Below are 16,228 nucleotides of genomic sequence, written 5' to 3'. Positions count from 1 at the left end.
ATCCAATCTCCCCCCCACACACACACCCTGTAATAACCATAGATTTGTTCTCTCCACCTGATAGATTATCTGTTCCTCTGCTGGTTTGCTGCGTAGATGATCCATCCAGTACTGTGACAGGTGTGATCAAGTCCTGCCCTATTATTGTAAATCAGATGCTTCTTCTGTTACTCTGGAGTGTGCCTTGTGGAGAACGAGGACCTCTTCTTCTTCTTCTTCTTCTTCTTTTTTTTTTTTGGTCTCTGTGGTCTCTGCTAGTGCCTCTCCTTGTGTCAGTGAAGTGGAGGGTCTGGTGTGCCATCAGCACAGTGGCTGTGACTGCTGCCATGGAGACTAGCCACTTTTGCAGCAGCCATGGCAATTGTGGAGGTTATGGTAGGTAACCTGTATGGAAATGGTGTTTTGGTGTACTGTTTACCTGGTTGTGGCTGGGTTTGTCTTCTCCCAGCTCCATGCCTCAGAACCCTTCTGGGACTCCAGTGTGGTAGCAGCAGCTTGCCTAGTCGCAGCTGGGTTTGACTTCTCCCAGCTCAATGCCTTGGGACCCCAGCGTGTTTCTGGGTCGGTGGCAGCAGCTTGCCCACTTATGGCTGGGTTCAGTTTCTCCTGGCTCCTGCCTCATGCCCTTGGTTGAGCTTTGGGGCGATGGCGGCAGCGTGCTTAGTTGCACTTGGGTTTGGCTTCCCCCAACTCCATGCCCCCAAAGTTTTTCATTTTGATGAAGTCCAATTTATCTATTTTTTTCTGCACTTATGATGTCATGTTTTAGAAACCATTGCCTAATCCAAGGTCAGAAAGATATGCATCTGTTTTCCTTCAAGAGTTTTATAGATTTAGCTCTTACGTTCAGGTATTTGATCCCGATTTTAGTTAATTTTTATACATGTTGTGAAGTAGGCCTTCAAATTAATTTGTTTGCATGTTTGTCCAGTTTTTTCACCATCATTTGTTGATGATACTATTCTTTTACTGTTGAATTGCCTTGTCACATTTGTAAGAAATCAGTTGACCATGGATGTATTGATTTATTTTTGGACTCCAATTTCTATATCATTGAACAATATCTCTTCCTTTATGACAGTACCACACTGTTTTGATTACTGCATCATTTTACTACATTTTGAAATTGGGGAATGTGAGTCCTCTGGCTTTGTTTCTTCTTTCCAAGACTGTTTGGTATTCAAAAATCCCTTGCAATTCCAGATTTTAGGATGAGCTTGAGTGTTTTTTTGAAAAAAACCACTGGAATTTTGATAGGGATTGCATTGTATCTATATATAAGTTTGGGGAGGATTGACAGCAATATTAAATAGTCTTCCAGTCCAGGAATGTGGAGTGTCTCCATTTATTTTGTTTCTACGATGTTTTGTAGTTTTTAGTGTTAAAGTTTTGCAATTTATAGTAAAATTTATTTCTAAATATTTCCTTTTTTTTGAAATATGTATAGTCAATTATGTTTCAATTCAAAAAATAAATTTAAAATAAGATACTATACGATAAATGGAATTATTTTCTTGATTTCATTATTGGATTTTTCATTGCAAATCTGTTGAAAGAAAACTGAGTTTTATTTGTCGAACTTTGCATCCTATAACTTTGCTGAATTTGTTCTTAAGATCTTTTCTTTTTTTATGGATTTAGTAGGTTTTTCATTAGGTCTTTCTATGAAACAGCCACATACCATTTGTGAAATATCTTGACATCAATGATTTCCAAAGTGATGAGTTCATAGTGATGCCCTCATTTGTTCGCTTGTTTATAGTGCAGTATAGTGCATGAGTTTTCATAACCAGGTAATTGGATTTGGCTACTATATTGTCTGGTTTTGATGACTTAAGAAAGATTGCTGCCATAAACCGTAGATTGGTAATCAAACTTACAAAAATGTGTGTTTACAACAAGTGCCCCAAGTGGTTCTTTTTCTTTTTCTTTTTTTGATTATACATATTTTGGGGGCACAAAGCTGATGGTCAGCACCCGTACCCAGTATGTGGTGAGCAAATCAATGCTATCAGCATGCCAACCAACTCAAATTGCAATTATTCCATCCCCCACCCCCCTGGCAAACTTAGGTCTGTTATCTCTCTCTGCAAGTCCAACATACAGCATACCACTGTGGTCTTTCTTTCTTTCCTTTTTTCTCTCTTAGCTCCCACTTTTGAGTGAGGACATGTGGTGTTCTTCCCTTCGTTCCAGGCTTATTTCACTTAACATAATTTTTCTCCAAGCTTATCCATGTTGCTGCAAATGGTGGAATTTCATTCTTATTTATGGCCAAGTAGTATTCCATCGTGTATATATACCATATTTTCCTCATCCACTCATCTGTTGATGGACATTTCAGTTGGTTCCATTTCTTGGCTATTGTAAATAGAGCTGTAATGAACATGGGAGTGCATGTATCCCTTTGACATGATGATTTCCATTCTTCTGGATATATACCCAGAAGTGGGATTGCTGGATTGTATGGTAGATCTATCTGCAGTTGTTTGAGGAACCTCATACTGTTTTCCATAGTGGCAATACTAATTTACAGTCCCACCAACGGTGTAAAGAGTTCCCCTTTTTCTGCATCCTCGAAAGCATTTGTTATTCTTAGAGTTTTTGATTATAGCCAGTCTAACTGGGGTGAAATGATATCTCAAAGTGGTTTGAATTTGCATTTCCCTGATGATTAGTGATGTTCAGCATTTTTTCAAGTTCTTGTTGGCCATTTGTATGTCTTCCTTCAACAGACATTTTTCTGTTCAGCTCCTTTGCCCATTTTTAATTGGGTTATTTTTTTTTTATTGTGAAGTTGAGGTCCCTGTATATTCTTGATATTAATCCCTTGTGAAGTATATAGTTTACAAATATTTTCTCCCATTCTGTTGGTTGTCTTTTTGCTCTGTTGATTGTTTCTTTGCTGTGCAGAAGCTTTTTAGTTTGGTATAATCCCATTTATTTATTTTTTCTTTTGTTGCTCGTGCTTTTGGTGTCGTATTCATAAAGTCTTTGCCCAGTCCTACTTCCTGGAGTGTTTCTCTTTAGTAGTTTTATAGTTTCAGGGCCTATATTTAAGTCTTGAATCCATTTTGAGTTGATTTTGGTATATGGTGAATGGTGCATGTCTAGTTTCTTTTTTTGCATATGGATGTCCAATTTTGCCAGCATCATTTATTGAAGAGACTGTCTTTTCTCCAGCATATGTTCTTGTTGCCTTTGTCAAAGATCAGTTGGCAGTAATTGTGTGGGTTGATTTCTGGATTTTGGATTCTGTTCCATTTTTCCTAGTATCTGTTTTTATGCCAGTACTACATTGTTTTGTTTACTGTGGCTTTGTAGTGTAATTTAAAAGTACAGCAAAAAAAGGAAACTACAGATCAATATCTTTGATGAACATAGACATAAAAATCCTCAGGAAAATACTAGCAATCAGAATACAGCAACACATCAAAAATATTATACACCATGATCAAGTGGGATTCATCCCAGGGATGCAAGGATGGTTCAACATATGCGAGTCATTTGATACACAAATCAACGAAGTTGTAGACAGAAGCCATATGATTGTCTCAATAGATCCCCCCAAAATTTTTTTTGACAAAATTCAACATCACTTGATGATAAAATCTCTCAGCACATTAGGTAGAGAAGGAAGGTATATGAACATAATAAAAGCCATGTATGGCCTACCCACCACCAATATCATCCTGAATGGGGAAAAGCTGAAAGCTTTTTCCCTAAGAACAGGAACAAGACAACAATGCCCACTATCACTATTCCTATTTAACATAGTGTGAGAAGTGCTATCAAGACCAATCAGGCAAGAGAAAGAAATAAGGGTATACAGATTAGAAAAGATGAAGTCAGAATGTCCCTGTTTGCAGATGATATGATCCTGTATGTAGAAAAGCCTGAAGACTCTACCAAAAAACTCTTAGAGCTGATTAACAATTTCAGGAATGTTGCAGGTTACAAAATAAACTCCAAAAGTCAGTAGTATTTTTATTCTCCAACAATGAACTAGCAAAAAGAGAAATCAGGAAAGTAAGCCCATTTACAGTAGTCACCAAAAAAAAAAAAAAAAAATCTAGTAATCAATTTAACCAAGGAGGTGAAAGATTTCTACAATGGAACTACAAATCCCTACCGAAAGGAATTAAAGAAGACACAAAAAGGTGGAAAGACTCTTGGATTGAAAGAATCAACTTTGTGCAAATGTTCATACTACCCAAAGTGATCTACAGAGTCAATGCAATCCCCATCTAAATATCAATGACATTCTTCAAGAAATAGAAAAAACAATACTAACATTCATATGGAGCAACAAAAGACCCTGAACAACAAAAGCAATCCTGAGGGGGAAAAAAAAAAAAAAAGCTGGAGGCATTACATTTCCTTAATTCAAATTATACTACAAAGCTCCTGATGGTTCATAATGATTAGACAGTTTTGGGAAATAGTGACTTACCTGTAATAAGACAAGATAAAGCAATATAACAGAAAGGAGAATTAGATGTTGATAATGAAATAGAACCTGTCAGATGGGTAATGTATAATAAATGAGGGGAGTTGATGAAAGAGCAAGTGGTAGTAGTAAATGGGTGTTATCTTTTATCCTAAATATACTTGAAGTTTATTTTCTGTCTGAGTCTATTTGGGTGATGGTACAGTCATTCTTTGCAGTCCTTTAGGGCCCAGGCTTGCAGTATTGTGCAGCATGTGGCATCTACTATCATCTTGGGCATTGATACCCAGCAAGAAAATGGTGAAAGAAAAGGAATGTGTGGAGAACTGTGGAGGAGATTTTTGTGGTTTATTACTCTGACCAACCTGGCATTTCTGTAATAAATCCCACTTGGCTGAGATGTATTCTTTAGGTGTTGCAATATTTAATTTGCTAATATTTTGTTTAGAATTTTTTTTTCTGTATTCATAAAGAAGGTTCACTCATAATTTTATTTTATTCTAAATAACTTTGCAGATTTTAGTATAAGGGATATGTTCTACTAAAATGTGCTGGGAATTATTACCCCTTTTTCTATTCTCCAGAAGAGTTTGTGGAAGATTTCTGTTATTTCTTTCTTATATGTTAATTAAAATTTGCCTATTAAGCCATTTGGACTTAGAGATTCCTTAGGTGTGTGTGTGTTTAGTTACTACAGATTCAATTTCTTTAACATGTGTGGTAGTCTTCAGATTTTGTAATTCTTGTTTCAGTTTTGGTAAGTTGTATGTGTTATTTTTTTCTAGTATTTTTTTCATTTCATCTAAAATTTCATATTTATTGATATAATATTTTGTGATACCATATTGTCTTTCTTTTAAAAAATATCTCTAGGTTATGTAATGTCCTGCATTCATGACTGGTGTTGGAAATTTGTGGTTTTTTATTTATCATTTTATTTTTTAACATACGTGATATATCAATTTGATCTCTATTCTATATGTCCTTTTAATGGTTTTTTTGTGTGTATTTTCCATTTATATTTTTTTCCTTTTTTTATACTCTATTTTTTTCCTCACTATCTTTTGTTTTTCTGATCATGCTTTCTGCTTTATCATGTTTTTACTTCATCTATTAAGTAATAAATAATACATACTTTTCAGGGGTAGATTTTCTGCTTCATTGATAGTAATCTGATAGTAATCTTCAGTCTATCCATTTCCCCCATTTCCTTTCTATTTTGGGGGTATATTAAAAACTCTTTGGTAACTAATAGCTGAAACACCCATGGGTGTATTTCTTTTGACTTCTGTTTTCTGTTTTTTTGGTCTGACCTGGTTGTTATCTCTGATAATTTTGTATTGAAAGCTAGATATTGTATTTGAACAATTGGAAAGGCTGTGTAGGATGTTACCATCCTTTAAAGAGAATTCATCCTTTCCTTTCCTAAGCAGGCAGAGTTGGCGTCTAATCCCCTTAATCCAATGGTTCTCAAACTTTGGGATGTATTAGAAACACTTGGAGAAATAATACAAAATATAGAGGCCGAGGATTGTTGCAGTAACACAGGTACTTCATCTCTTGATCCAGTTCAAGAATTGCCAAATGCCCCAAGGGAAAGCATTTTTGCTTGTGTTATATCACTTCTCAGCATGGTTTTCCTTTCTCAATTATTGTTTCCTTTTAATTTCTCATTGCCTCAGTGCTCCCCAAAGCTTTTAAACAGAACTTTAAAAAAAGAAAACAAGACGACAGCAACAAAACCTTTTCTCTTTGTTCTCAGCTACAGAATGCCACAAACCACTCAATCAATATCATTCACAGAAGAAAAATCAATAGTTTGTTATTTTGAAAACAAAAGAGAAAAACAAGTCATGGTTTTAGTTTCTTTTTTCTTTCAGGAAAAACATAAACAAGAATTGGAAGACATGAGGAAAGCTGGTCATGAAGCCCTCAGCATTATTGTGGATGAATATAAGGTAGAGATTTGGGAGTCTGTTGTTTATTCTTTCAAATCTTGGATAGCTTTGGTAAAAATAGACAAACTATAGCTTTATTGTGTAGTCTTATTTTGGTATAGAATTCCTTTCAGTTGACCAAATAATGTTTATTGAAAGCATATCTGGTAGATTACAAAGGTAATGCTATGTATTGCTCTACTTTTGAGAAATTTAGATAATATTTGAGAATACAAATATTGGCAGGTGAATAAGGTTGATTACAAAATAATATAGAATTAATTGCTAAATTATCTTTTTTGTTTGTGCTATGATTTTACCTCTCTGTTTCAGGAAAGAAAATATTAAGACATGATATAAATCTGCAAAAACATTATACTATTTTTTCTTTTCTTAAATATATAGATTTGAGTATACTTAGTAATAACAGAAATTATGATAAATGTCAATATCAGTGATATACAGTGAAATTGATATATTTACAATTATTTTAAAAGGATTCTTTTGATTCTGTGCCTGTATAAACAATCATTTAAAGCAAATTGAGAGTTTAATGTCAAATTCTTTCTTTCTCCCTAAATTTCATATTAGATCATCTTTCTTTTCACAAGCAATAAGGAATATTCTTGCTGAAATCAAATTAAAACAATTCTTCTCGGAGGTAACCACCATTGCAGTTTGATTTAGGTTTTTCTAGAGGGTTTTCTCTATATTTATATGCATATATGCTATCATGCTATATAGTTTTGCTTTTATAAAAGTGTTATCTTAATTTTCTTTTTTATTTCTTGATGTATTATCTCAATATGACTTGGAGATATTTTTATATCATCACATATAAATTTATCCTGTTTTTGTTACTTATATTAATTTAGTATCTATTTTGATTTAAAGATAGTTTTGTTGGATGTAAGATTCTTTGTAGACAGTTTTTTTTTGTTTTTTAAATTTAGCATTTTGAATTTGTCATTTAATTGCCTTCTGTCCTTCATTCTTTCTGGTGAGAAGTAAGCTGTTAATCTTTTTTGAGGTTCACTTGTACACAGTGAGTCATTTTTCTACTTTTTTCAAATTGTTTTTGGCTTTCCACATTTTAACTATGATGCATCTGGGTGTTTATCTCTTTTTATTTATTTTACTTGGAAATTATGAAATTGCTGACATAGGTAGATTGTTTTTCATAAATTTTGGAGAGTTTTCAGACATTATTCTTTTTTTTTTTCTTCTGCTTTCCCTCTCTTCTCTCTTTGTGTTACTTCCTTTATGTATATTTTAGTTTGCTTAATGTTTTCTCAGATTTTTTCTGAAGCTCTATTCATTTTTCTTTATTACTTACCCTGGCTCTGTTCTTCAGATTGCATGATCTTCATCAGTATTTCTTCAAGTTTACCTATTCTTTCTTCTTTCAGCTCAAATCTGTTTAGAACCTCCATTGAATTTTTTATTTTTGTTATTTTACTTTGGTTCCAGAATTTCTCTGTGGTGTTTTTATATAATTTCTGCTTTTTAAATTGATATTGTGTATTGTATGAGATGTCATCATTTTATTTTCTTTTAGTTTTTTGAATATTTTTATAATCAGGGCTTTGATGTCTTGTCTGCTAAGTCTAACATCTGGGCCCTGTCAAAGGCAGTTACCATTGCCCCTTATTTTCCCCATGTGTGGGACACTCTTTCCTATTTCTTTACATGTCTAGTAATTTTTAGTGAAAACTAGATATTGTAGATGATATTTTATAGCAACTTTGTATTCTAATCCACACTGGTTGTTTTGTTGTTTGTTTCCTTGATTGTTTAGTGAGTTGGCTGGACTAATTCGGTGAAGTCTGATTCTCTCACCTTGTACAGCCTCTGATTTTGCTCTTCAGAAGGCATAGTTTTGGACATGAACATACTATTTATTACCACCAGAAATGATTGGCTGAGTGCCAGGTTTTTTGTTTTTTTTTTTTTGACCATCTCTTCCTGATCTCCTTATTGAGCTTCTGAGTTGTCTTTTTGTATTTTTACATTCCTAACTTGTAGCTTCTGTTAATTTCTAGCTGATTGCTCTATTGTTTTTGACCATGTCCTGGGGCAGCCTTTGTTCCACATTCTCGTCCAATTACAGTCATAGTCATCCCCCCTGGCAGGGGTAATTTGTGTGCCAGTAGCTGAGGCTATATGTAAACCTTCCCTATTGTAGAAATTCTATGCTATGTTTAGGCAGTGGAAGATTAGGATGGTTAATTTGCTTGTCCATGGCTTTTTCAACCGGATCTGCCTTTTGTATCTGTAGCTATTGTTAGGAGAAAGAGGGTGGGTACTACATCTGCCACATGGATGCTGCCATTGCCCAGTAGAGATCTTCCAGACCTTAGAGAATGGCATCATCCAATTATTATAGCTGGCAAATCTCCCTCGAATAATTTTTCTGCTTCAGGAATCTAGAAGAGATAGGAGTTGGCACTTGGCTGCTGAGGTCAATCCAGCAGTTCTCTTTCTCTTGTGCTCTGCAGGAAAGGAAGATTGCATTCTCTATCAGCCCCTCCCACCCCCAACAAACCTCTCTAGATAACAGGAGTTAGGCATGGCAGAATGTGTGAGTGCTGCTACCAGAAGATAGAAGCTTTCTGCAGCATGGAGCTGTGGAAAACAGGAGCTGTTGATGTTTACCAGTGGCTGAAGCCACCAGGAATAGCTCTTCTCCACTAATGTGCTGGAGGAGATGAGAACGTCACTTGCCTGCTGAGCCTACTGTAATTGTTTTCAGTAAGGCTGAGCTGTGGGTGATAGATGAAATCCCTACCTAAGAATCACAGTCTCCGACTGTTCTTACCAAATTTCTATACATTTTGTTAAGTCCTTCTCAATTTGTTGTAAGCCCTTTAATCAACCTAAAGAGATTTTGAATGATTGTTTTTGCTAATTTGACTTTCTTTTAAAGATGACTCTCTGGGGTAGAGGTTTCTCGTAGTTCCTCACATCACCATTCCAGAAATCCTCTCCCCCCGACATTTTTTAAAATCAAAATTAAAATAGTGCTTACTCTATTACATGTATTTTTCATTTCAGAAATGATTTTCCTGGGGCCAATGAACATCTGGGAATCATGACATCCTCTTTATTCTCAACGTGTTGACAATAGTTAAAGGTTTATTTATAAAATCTTGTCATATAAGAGTAACTCAATCCTTGTGTCTTTGGTGATTCTTTTTCTAATTCTTTTTCAAAATGTGGGACTGTTCTTTTGCATGAATGATTTCTGAGATTATACATTTCATGATTTTTAGAATATGTTTTGTGGTTTCATTTCATCAAATTGTCATGTCTTCAAATATTAATTTAAATCCTAATAGTCAAAGTGCCATTTTTATTTTCTACATGGATAATCAGATAAAAACAACAACAAAAATATCCCCTAAAATTCCTGTACATTTTTGTTAGCATATCTTGTGTACCTAACACCATTCAAATGAAATAGCTTTTTGTAAGCTTACAAATGATGTGATCAGCAGCTTCTCTTTTAAGGATAGAAATAAGTTGGGTCACAGCTTAAACTTTTTACAAAGAATTGAAAATTTGAGTTCACCTTGAGTTAGTCCTATACGGAAGGATTAGCTGACTTCATCTAATTGAAATTTAGTTCTTTTGAATAAGTAACTCTAAGTTCATACAACTTTAAATCATCTACTGGAGGAGCTGGCTAAAAAAGTTCTGCAATGCAATCCCATGTTTAAGTAACTTTAAGATCTAATGTTATTATGTACTATTAGTCCAAATATTCTTATTTTATCTTTAGTGATTCTATATACTAATTTTATATCTTCTATGATTTTCTGAGGGAGTGTTACACATCTGCCAACATTTCTGCTTTGGAACTGCTAAGTACTTCAATTAGTAGAACTGATTAAAAGCACAGGTTTTTGAAGTCAGACAGACCTAGATCTGAGCCCCACCTCTGCAGTTTTTTTTTTTTCCTTCTTAATATGAATTTTAGTTTCTCCATCAGTAAGTGGGGGAATAAATCATGGAAACTATTCATTGGAGTGTTGCGGAGATGCAGTGAGAAAACATTATTGCAGAGCTAATAATTAAGCCCTTAATAAGTATTAATTATTGTAGTTGTTATTATATTTAACATATCAATTTTCTAGCATAGCAGTTGTGATGCTTTTTCATTATCTTATAGCTGATTATTAATTAGCTTACTTCTCAAAATTCAATACAAATTCATCTTTCAATCTTTTTGGAAATATCCACATGAGAAAAAAAGATGATAGCCCAACCCTTCATAGTCCTGGGCTTCTGTTTAAAAGCCAGCATTTTTTTGTTCATTTAGAAAATAAATAGCTCACTACAGATTGATGAAAAGGACATGTGAAATTTTATTAAAGAACAGAAGAAAACAAACCTAAAATTAACCTAAAACTAACAGGCTACATATGCCAACTTTCCCCATAATGTTTACTTAATTTTGTTTACTTTTTTATTTTATGTCATGATTTAAAATATCTTTTATCCTGTTAATTAACAACAGTAAAATAAATGTAGATCTTAGAAGGCTTTCTATAGGAACATGCCACATCCAAGATTGTTTACCACAAGCAACATAAGAATTTTCCTTTACTTGTTTAATTGGGCTTTTGTCTTGAAATTTTCATTCTTCAATATATGCACTGGCTCAGACTTCACAAGTTCTTAAAGTTTGTAGTTTTCCTTATCAAAGATTGTTATATATTATGTAAAATATCTTTTTTTGTTTAAGATAATGAGTGGTTGTAGTAGTGTGATTTTTTTGTTTGTTTGTTTTGGGTGCATACAACAGTGATCATTGATCAGGGTACCTTAATCCTTTGGTTCTCAACTTTTGCAGCACATAATAAATGCATATAGTTTTTTAAAAATGAATATACCAAGGCAGGTTTTTTTCTCCTGGAAATTCTGAATTCGTAGATGTAGGTGGGGTTTAGTTATCTGTATTTTTTTTTAAGTTCTAGAAGTTATTGTGCTACCCCAAGGGCATTGTTATTCATTGTCTTAGACCTTCATATTTATTTGTCTGTCAATCTATTCTATCTATTTTAGCTGTTGTTGCCATTTTTCTCATTTAATATTCACTCTGTAAAGGCAGTGTAGGTGTGCATGTGATTATGTATGCATGTATTTGCGTGTGATATATCCCCATTCAGATCACTGGGAAATTTTTCCATACAAGAAAGATGAGAGACGAAAATTCTTAACAATATCTAAATGAAGGGTAGAATGCTCTCTGCTTTTGAAAGTTAAGAAAAAAGTAAGTTTTCGCCATAACTAAGAAAAAAGAGTTTGTCCTACAGCAAGATTTTTTTTTTTTTAACTTATGCCTTTTTTTCTTGATGTGGGATAAGTGAACACAATAAGAAAAAAATTCTTTAGAGTGGAGATCAAAGAAAGACACACATGGAAAAGTACAGGCATATTTGCTAAACTAGATGTCATTGTATAACTTCAGGAATAAGATGCCTTGTCCTTTTATAAAGTATCCTCTTGCACCGATGTGTTTGCTTCTTGTTCTTCTGTTTGGAAGTTTCTCTGTATACATGTATTAAGTTAAAACAGTGTATACAAGTGCCTGAAGTAAAGTCATTTTAAATGCTAACCCATTCTCAAAATGACTTTTCTTTTTATCCTAAATAACTTTTGCGAAAATTTTCCAAAGGAAGTACTTAGTTGACTCAATCGTTGTGTTAAAATTCAAAGTCAGAGCTTTTGCTAACACGTTATAATAGTAAGTAGAAAGCACTCAAGAAATTAAGATCACCATGTTGTTTTTATTTCATCTCACTTTGAGCTCAGTTCATTAAAAATTCCAAGTTGACACACAAAAAAATGAACATTTTTTTGGCTAAAATTTTTGCTACTGTATACAGAATCTTTTTCAAGGCAATGACAGCAGCCTCCCCTTTTTCTTTCTTTCTTCCTTTTTTTTAAACATGTTATTTATTTTAAGATAGATCAGTTAGAAAAAGGACTTTCTCTTTTGAAACTCTTACATGCAAAGATTTTTAAAATTTCATCTAATAGTGATGTTTACAGGTTACTTGCTTGGTTCTGGTTTACCTTGTTTATTTCTGAATTCAGTTACACTCTGTTGTTTTGGTTGTTGTTTAAACATAAGAGATTTTTCTGGCAAATAATACCAGAAAGGAGAAATATTGAAAATCATTAAATTTTGACATAGTGAATAGATTAGGAAAAATTCTGATTAGAAAAATAGGTAGAAAAAGGCAAAAAAGAAAATGAAATTTGATTTAATATTTCTATGCAAACACAAAATAAACTATTATTTTTTAAAGGTATATTTTATGTTTCTTGGCCCGTTTGTGAGTGCCTAACCTAAACATTATCTGTGCCATTTTTTGGTGATTTGAAAATTCGCTACTGGGCATCACCTTCATTTTGAAACTAGAAAGGTTTCTTTATAGCCTCTTCTCAAACTCAAGGGCTTTCTTTTCTCCCCTGGTGTTTTGTTGTGTATGGCCAAGTGAAATACACTTAAAAATTCATCCTTGTAGATATCTACGTATCTCAAGATACCTCCATAGCAATTAGACATACAGACACACACACCTATTTTCTTTTTGTAGTCTTTATTTCTGAAGCTTGACTAAATTGGTGATATTTAATTCTGTGTATATAATCCAGATGCCAAAAATACGAGTGCTGGGCACATGAATAGTGCTTATAAATACTTGGCTATTTTAATGAGAAAGCAAGGAATGGGCAGATTGTATTCTAAAGTCTTAGAGCATTTTATGAATATAATTTTCTGATAAAATTTTTCCTCTTTCTCTTATGTTTAAGTATTAGGGTATTAAATAAGGTATGCTGAAGTTTTAACTTGGGCACATGAAATTTATGATACTTAGAGTGAAAAACAATGTTAAATTGCTCCATAGACTTAAGTTGCTCTGAAATCATCCTGATTAAAATTCTTGATATACTAATTTCCCATATTAACCAATTTTTGTTTTATTAAAAGTATTGGTCCTCTGTTCATTTTTTGAAAAGGTCAAATATGACTTAAATACATTTTGGTAAGGATTATTTTGAATTTTAGAAATGTAACATGTTACTTGCCAGCTTAGAGTATCACATGACTGCTGTTTTCCATTTTTTAAAACATCCACTTGCTAGTAGTTTATTTGAATCCTTGAATTGTTTGTACTGTTTTATAAGGGAGAACATATTACATTTAGGAGACCAGTTTTTCCCAGGGTGTAGAATTACTTATAATGTATAAAGTTCTTTTCCAAGGAGGGAGAAACTACTTTGTTTTCTCTTTTGATATTTTCCCTTGATTAGATATTGCTAAGTTTTTATTTAAAGAGGGGAAAAGTAAAAATTAAGATATTTGAGACCTGACAATGTATTGTTATTTGAATTCCACCATTTTGTTAATCCAAAGGTATGAAATAAATTTATAGTTTGTTATTTGATTGAACAAGGATTCTCATAAATTCCAGCTTTTATCATATGATCAAATTTTTCCTGGACAAATAAAGATGCTTGCTGTTGCCAATAGAGTTTGGCCTAACAACATGCTAGATACTAGTGATTGGTTTGGAACTTGGCTTGTCCTTTCTTATCCTCCCACCCATCTTAAACTCAGTGGAGGATTGAGTAAGGTTTGGTAGTTGAGAATAGTTCTGTGTGCCTCTGAGTTTCTTGGGCTAAGCCAGAATTTTGCATGCAAGGTTATTCTTGTGGTTTTTCTAGCCAGGCCAAAACCAAAAGGCATTGGAAACCTTGCAAGAAAACTTGTTCTAATATAGATTTAAGGCTTGCCTTTATATTGTGACTGGATCATCTGCCTGATAGTCAAAGGAATGAAGAGGAAGACTTCTGTGTTGAGGACACAAATTTCAAACTTTTGCTGCAGAGCAGACCTTTAAAAATAACTCAAAAGATTAAAAAAAAAAAAACTTTAAAATTAATAGTTTATTTAGTTAGTTGTTTGACAAGACATGTAAGACCTGACTCTTCCCCCTAAGTAAGTTTTCACCTTCTAAAATGCGCTATAAATGTTATGGGTTCCTTTCTACACTGCATCAGGTTAAAATTTTTGGTCAAACTTGAAAATCTTGTCAATATCAGTCCTATTCTAACCAGATATTGTTGATTAATTACAGGTTTCTGCTTATTGTCACGAAAATTCAGACTACTTTAACAGTATCTTCTGAGGTTTATAATAATATTGTCTTAAAAAAATTTTTTTATTTATTATTAACATATTCATTATTACAAATTAAGATTTTTCTTTATGCCCTTTACCTGTTCTATCACTCCCCAAACCCCACCCTCCCTCCCACATATCTCTAGTATCCTAAGGTTTGTTCTCTCCTGAAAGTTCAATGAATTGTTGTGGTCCTTCCTTCTTTCTTTCTATCCCTCCCTTCTTCCCTCCCAGTTACAAGTGAGAACATGTGGTATTTCTCTTTACTTGTCTGGCTTATTTCACTTTTCTCCAGACTCATCCATGTTGCTGCAAATAGCAGAATTTCATTCGTTTTTATGGCTGAGTAGTATTTCATCATGTATATATACCACATTTTCCTTATCCAGTCATCCGTCGATGGACACTTAGGTTGGTTCCATAATTTGGCTATTGTAAATAGAGCTGCAGTGAACATGGGAGTGCAGATATCCCTGCAACATGATGATTTCCATTCCATTGAATATATACCTAGTAGTGGGATTGCTGGATCACATGGTAGTTCTATCTGTGGTTGTTTGAGGAACCTCCATACTGTTTTCCATAATGGCTGTGCTAATTTACAGTCCCACCAATAGTGTAGAAGAGTTCCCCTTTCCCTGCATCCTCACCAGCATTTGGTATTCTCAATCTTTTTAATAATGGCCAGTCTAACTGGGGTGAGATGATATCTCAATGTGGTTTTGATTTGCATTTCTCTGATGACTAGTGATGCTGAGCATTTTTTTTTTCATGTGTCTGTTGGCTACTTATATGTCTTCCTTTGAAAAATGCCTATTTATCTCCTTTCCCCATTTTTTTTTAATTGGATTGTTTGTGTTTTTACTGTGTAGTTGTTTGAGTTCTTTGTGTATTCTGGATATTAAACCCTTGTCAGATGTATAGTTTCCAGATATTTTCTCCCATTCTCTAGGTTGTCTTTCCACTCTGTTGATTGTTTCCTTTGCTGTGCAGAAGATTTTTAGCTTGATATAATCCCATTTGTTTATTTTTTCTTTTGTTGCTTGTGCTTTTGGTGTCGTATTCATAAAGTCTTTGCTCAGTCCTACTTCCTGGAGTGTTTCCCCTGTATTTTTCTTTAGTAATTTTATGGTTTCAGGTCTTATATTTAAGTCTTCAATCCATTTTGAATTGGTTTGGTATATTGTGAGAGGTACTGGTCCACTTTCATTCTTTGGAGTATGGATGTCCAATTTTCTCAGAACCATTTATTGAAGAGGCAGTTTTTTCCCCAATGTATGTTCTTGTATCAGCTGGCTGTTAGTATGTGGGTTGATTCCCGGGTTTGCTATTCTGTTCCATTGATCCTAGTGTCTTTTATGCAGTTCAGTGCTATTTTGGTTACAATAGCTTTGTAATATAATTTGAAGTCAGGTATTGTTATGCCTCCAGCTTCTTTTTTTTTTTTTTTTTTTTTTTTTTTTTTTGCTCAGTATTGCTTTTTGCTATTTACGGTCTTTTTTTGTTTGATATGTGTGTTAGGGTTACTTTTTCTATTTCTGTGAATAATGTCATTGGTGTTTTGATGGGGACTACATTGAATTTGTAATTGCTTTGGGTAGAATGGACATTTTCAGGATGTTAATTCTTCCCATCCAAGAGCAT

At 33.7% G+C, this 16,228-nt stretch overlaps 1 protein-coding gene across 1 annotated transcript in view; it reads left to right on the top strand.

Annotated features, from left to right (window-relative positions):
* CCDC91 (coiled-coil domain containing 91) overlaps window positions 1-16,228 on the top strand; it is a 367,928-nt gene that overhangs the window by 196,591 nt on the left and 155,109 nt on the right. Inside the window, exon 7 of the mRNA XM_063075363.1 lies at window positions 6,331-6,408. Within this exon, the coding sequence (XP_062931433.1) occupies window positions 6,331-6,408 (78 nt within the window). The remainder of the gene's footprint in view (window positions 1-6,330; window positions 6,409-16,228) is intronic.

The sequence above is a fragment of the Cynocephalus volans genome, chromosome 12 (genome assembly GCF_027409185.1).
Source record: "Cynocephalus volans isolate mCynVol1 chromosome 12, mCynVol1.pri, whole genome shotgun sequence".
NCBI classification, from domain to species: Eukaryota; Metazoa; Chordata; class Mammalia; order Dermoptera; family Cynocephalidae; genus Cynocephalus; species Cynocephalus volans.
This window is presented reverse-complemented; position numbering and strand designations above follow the sequence as displayed.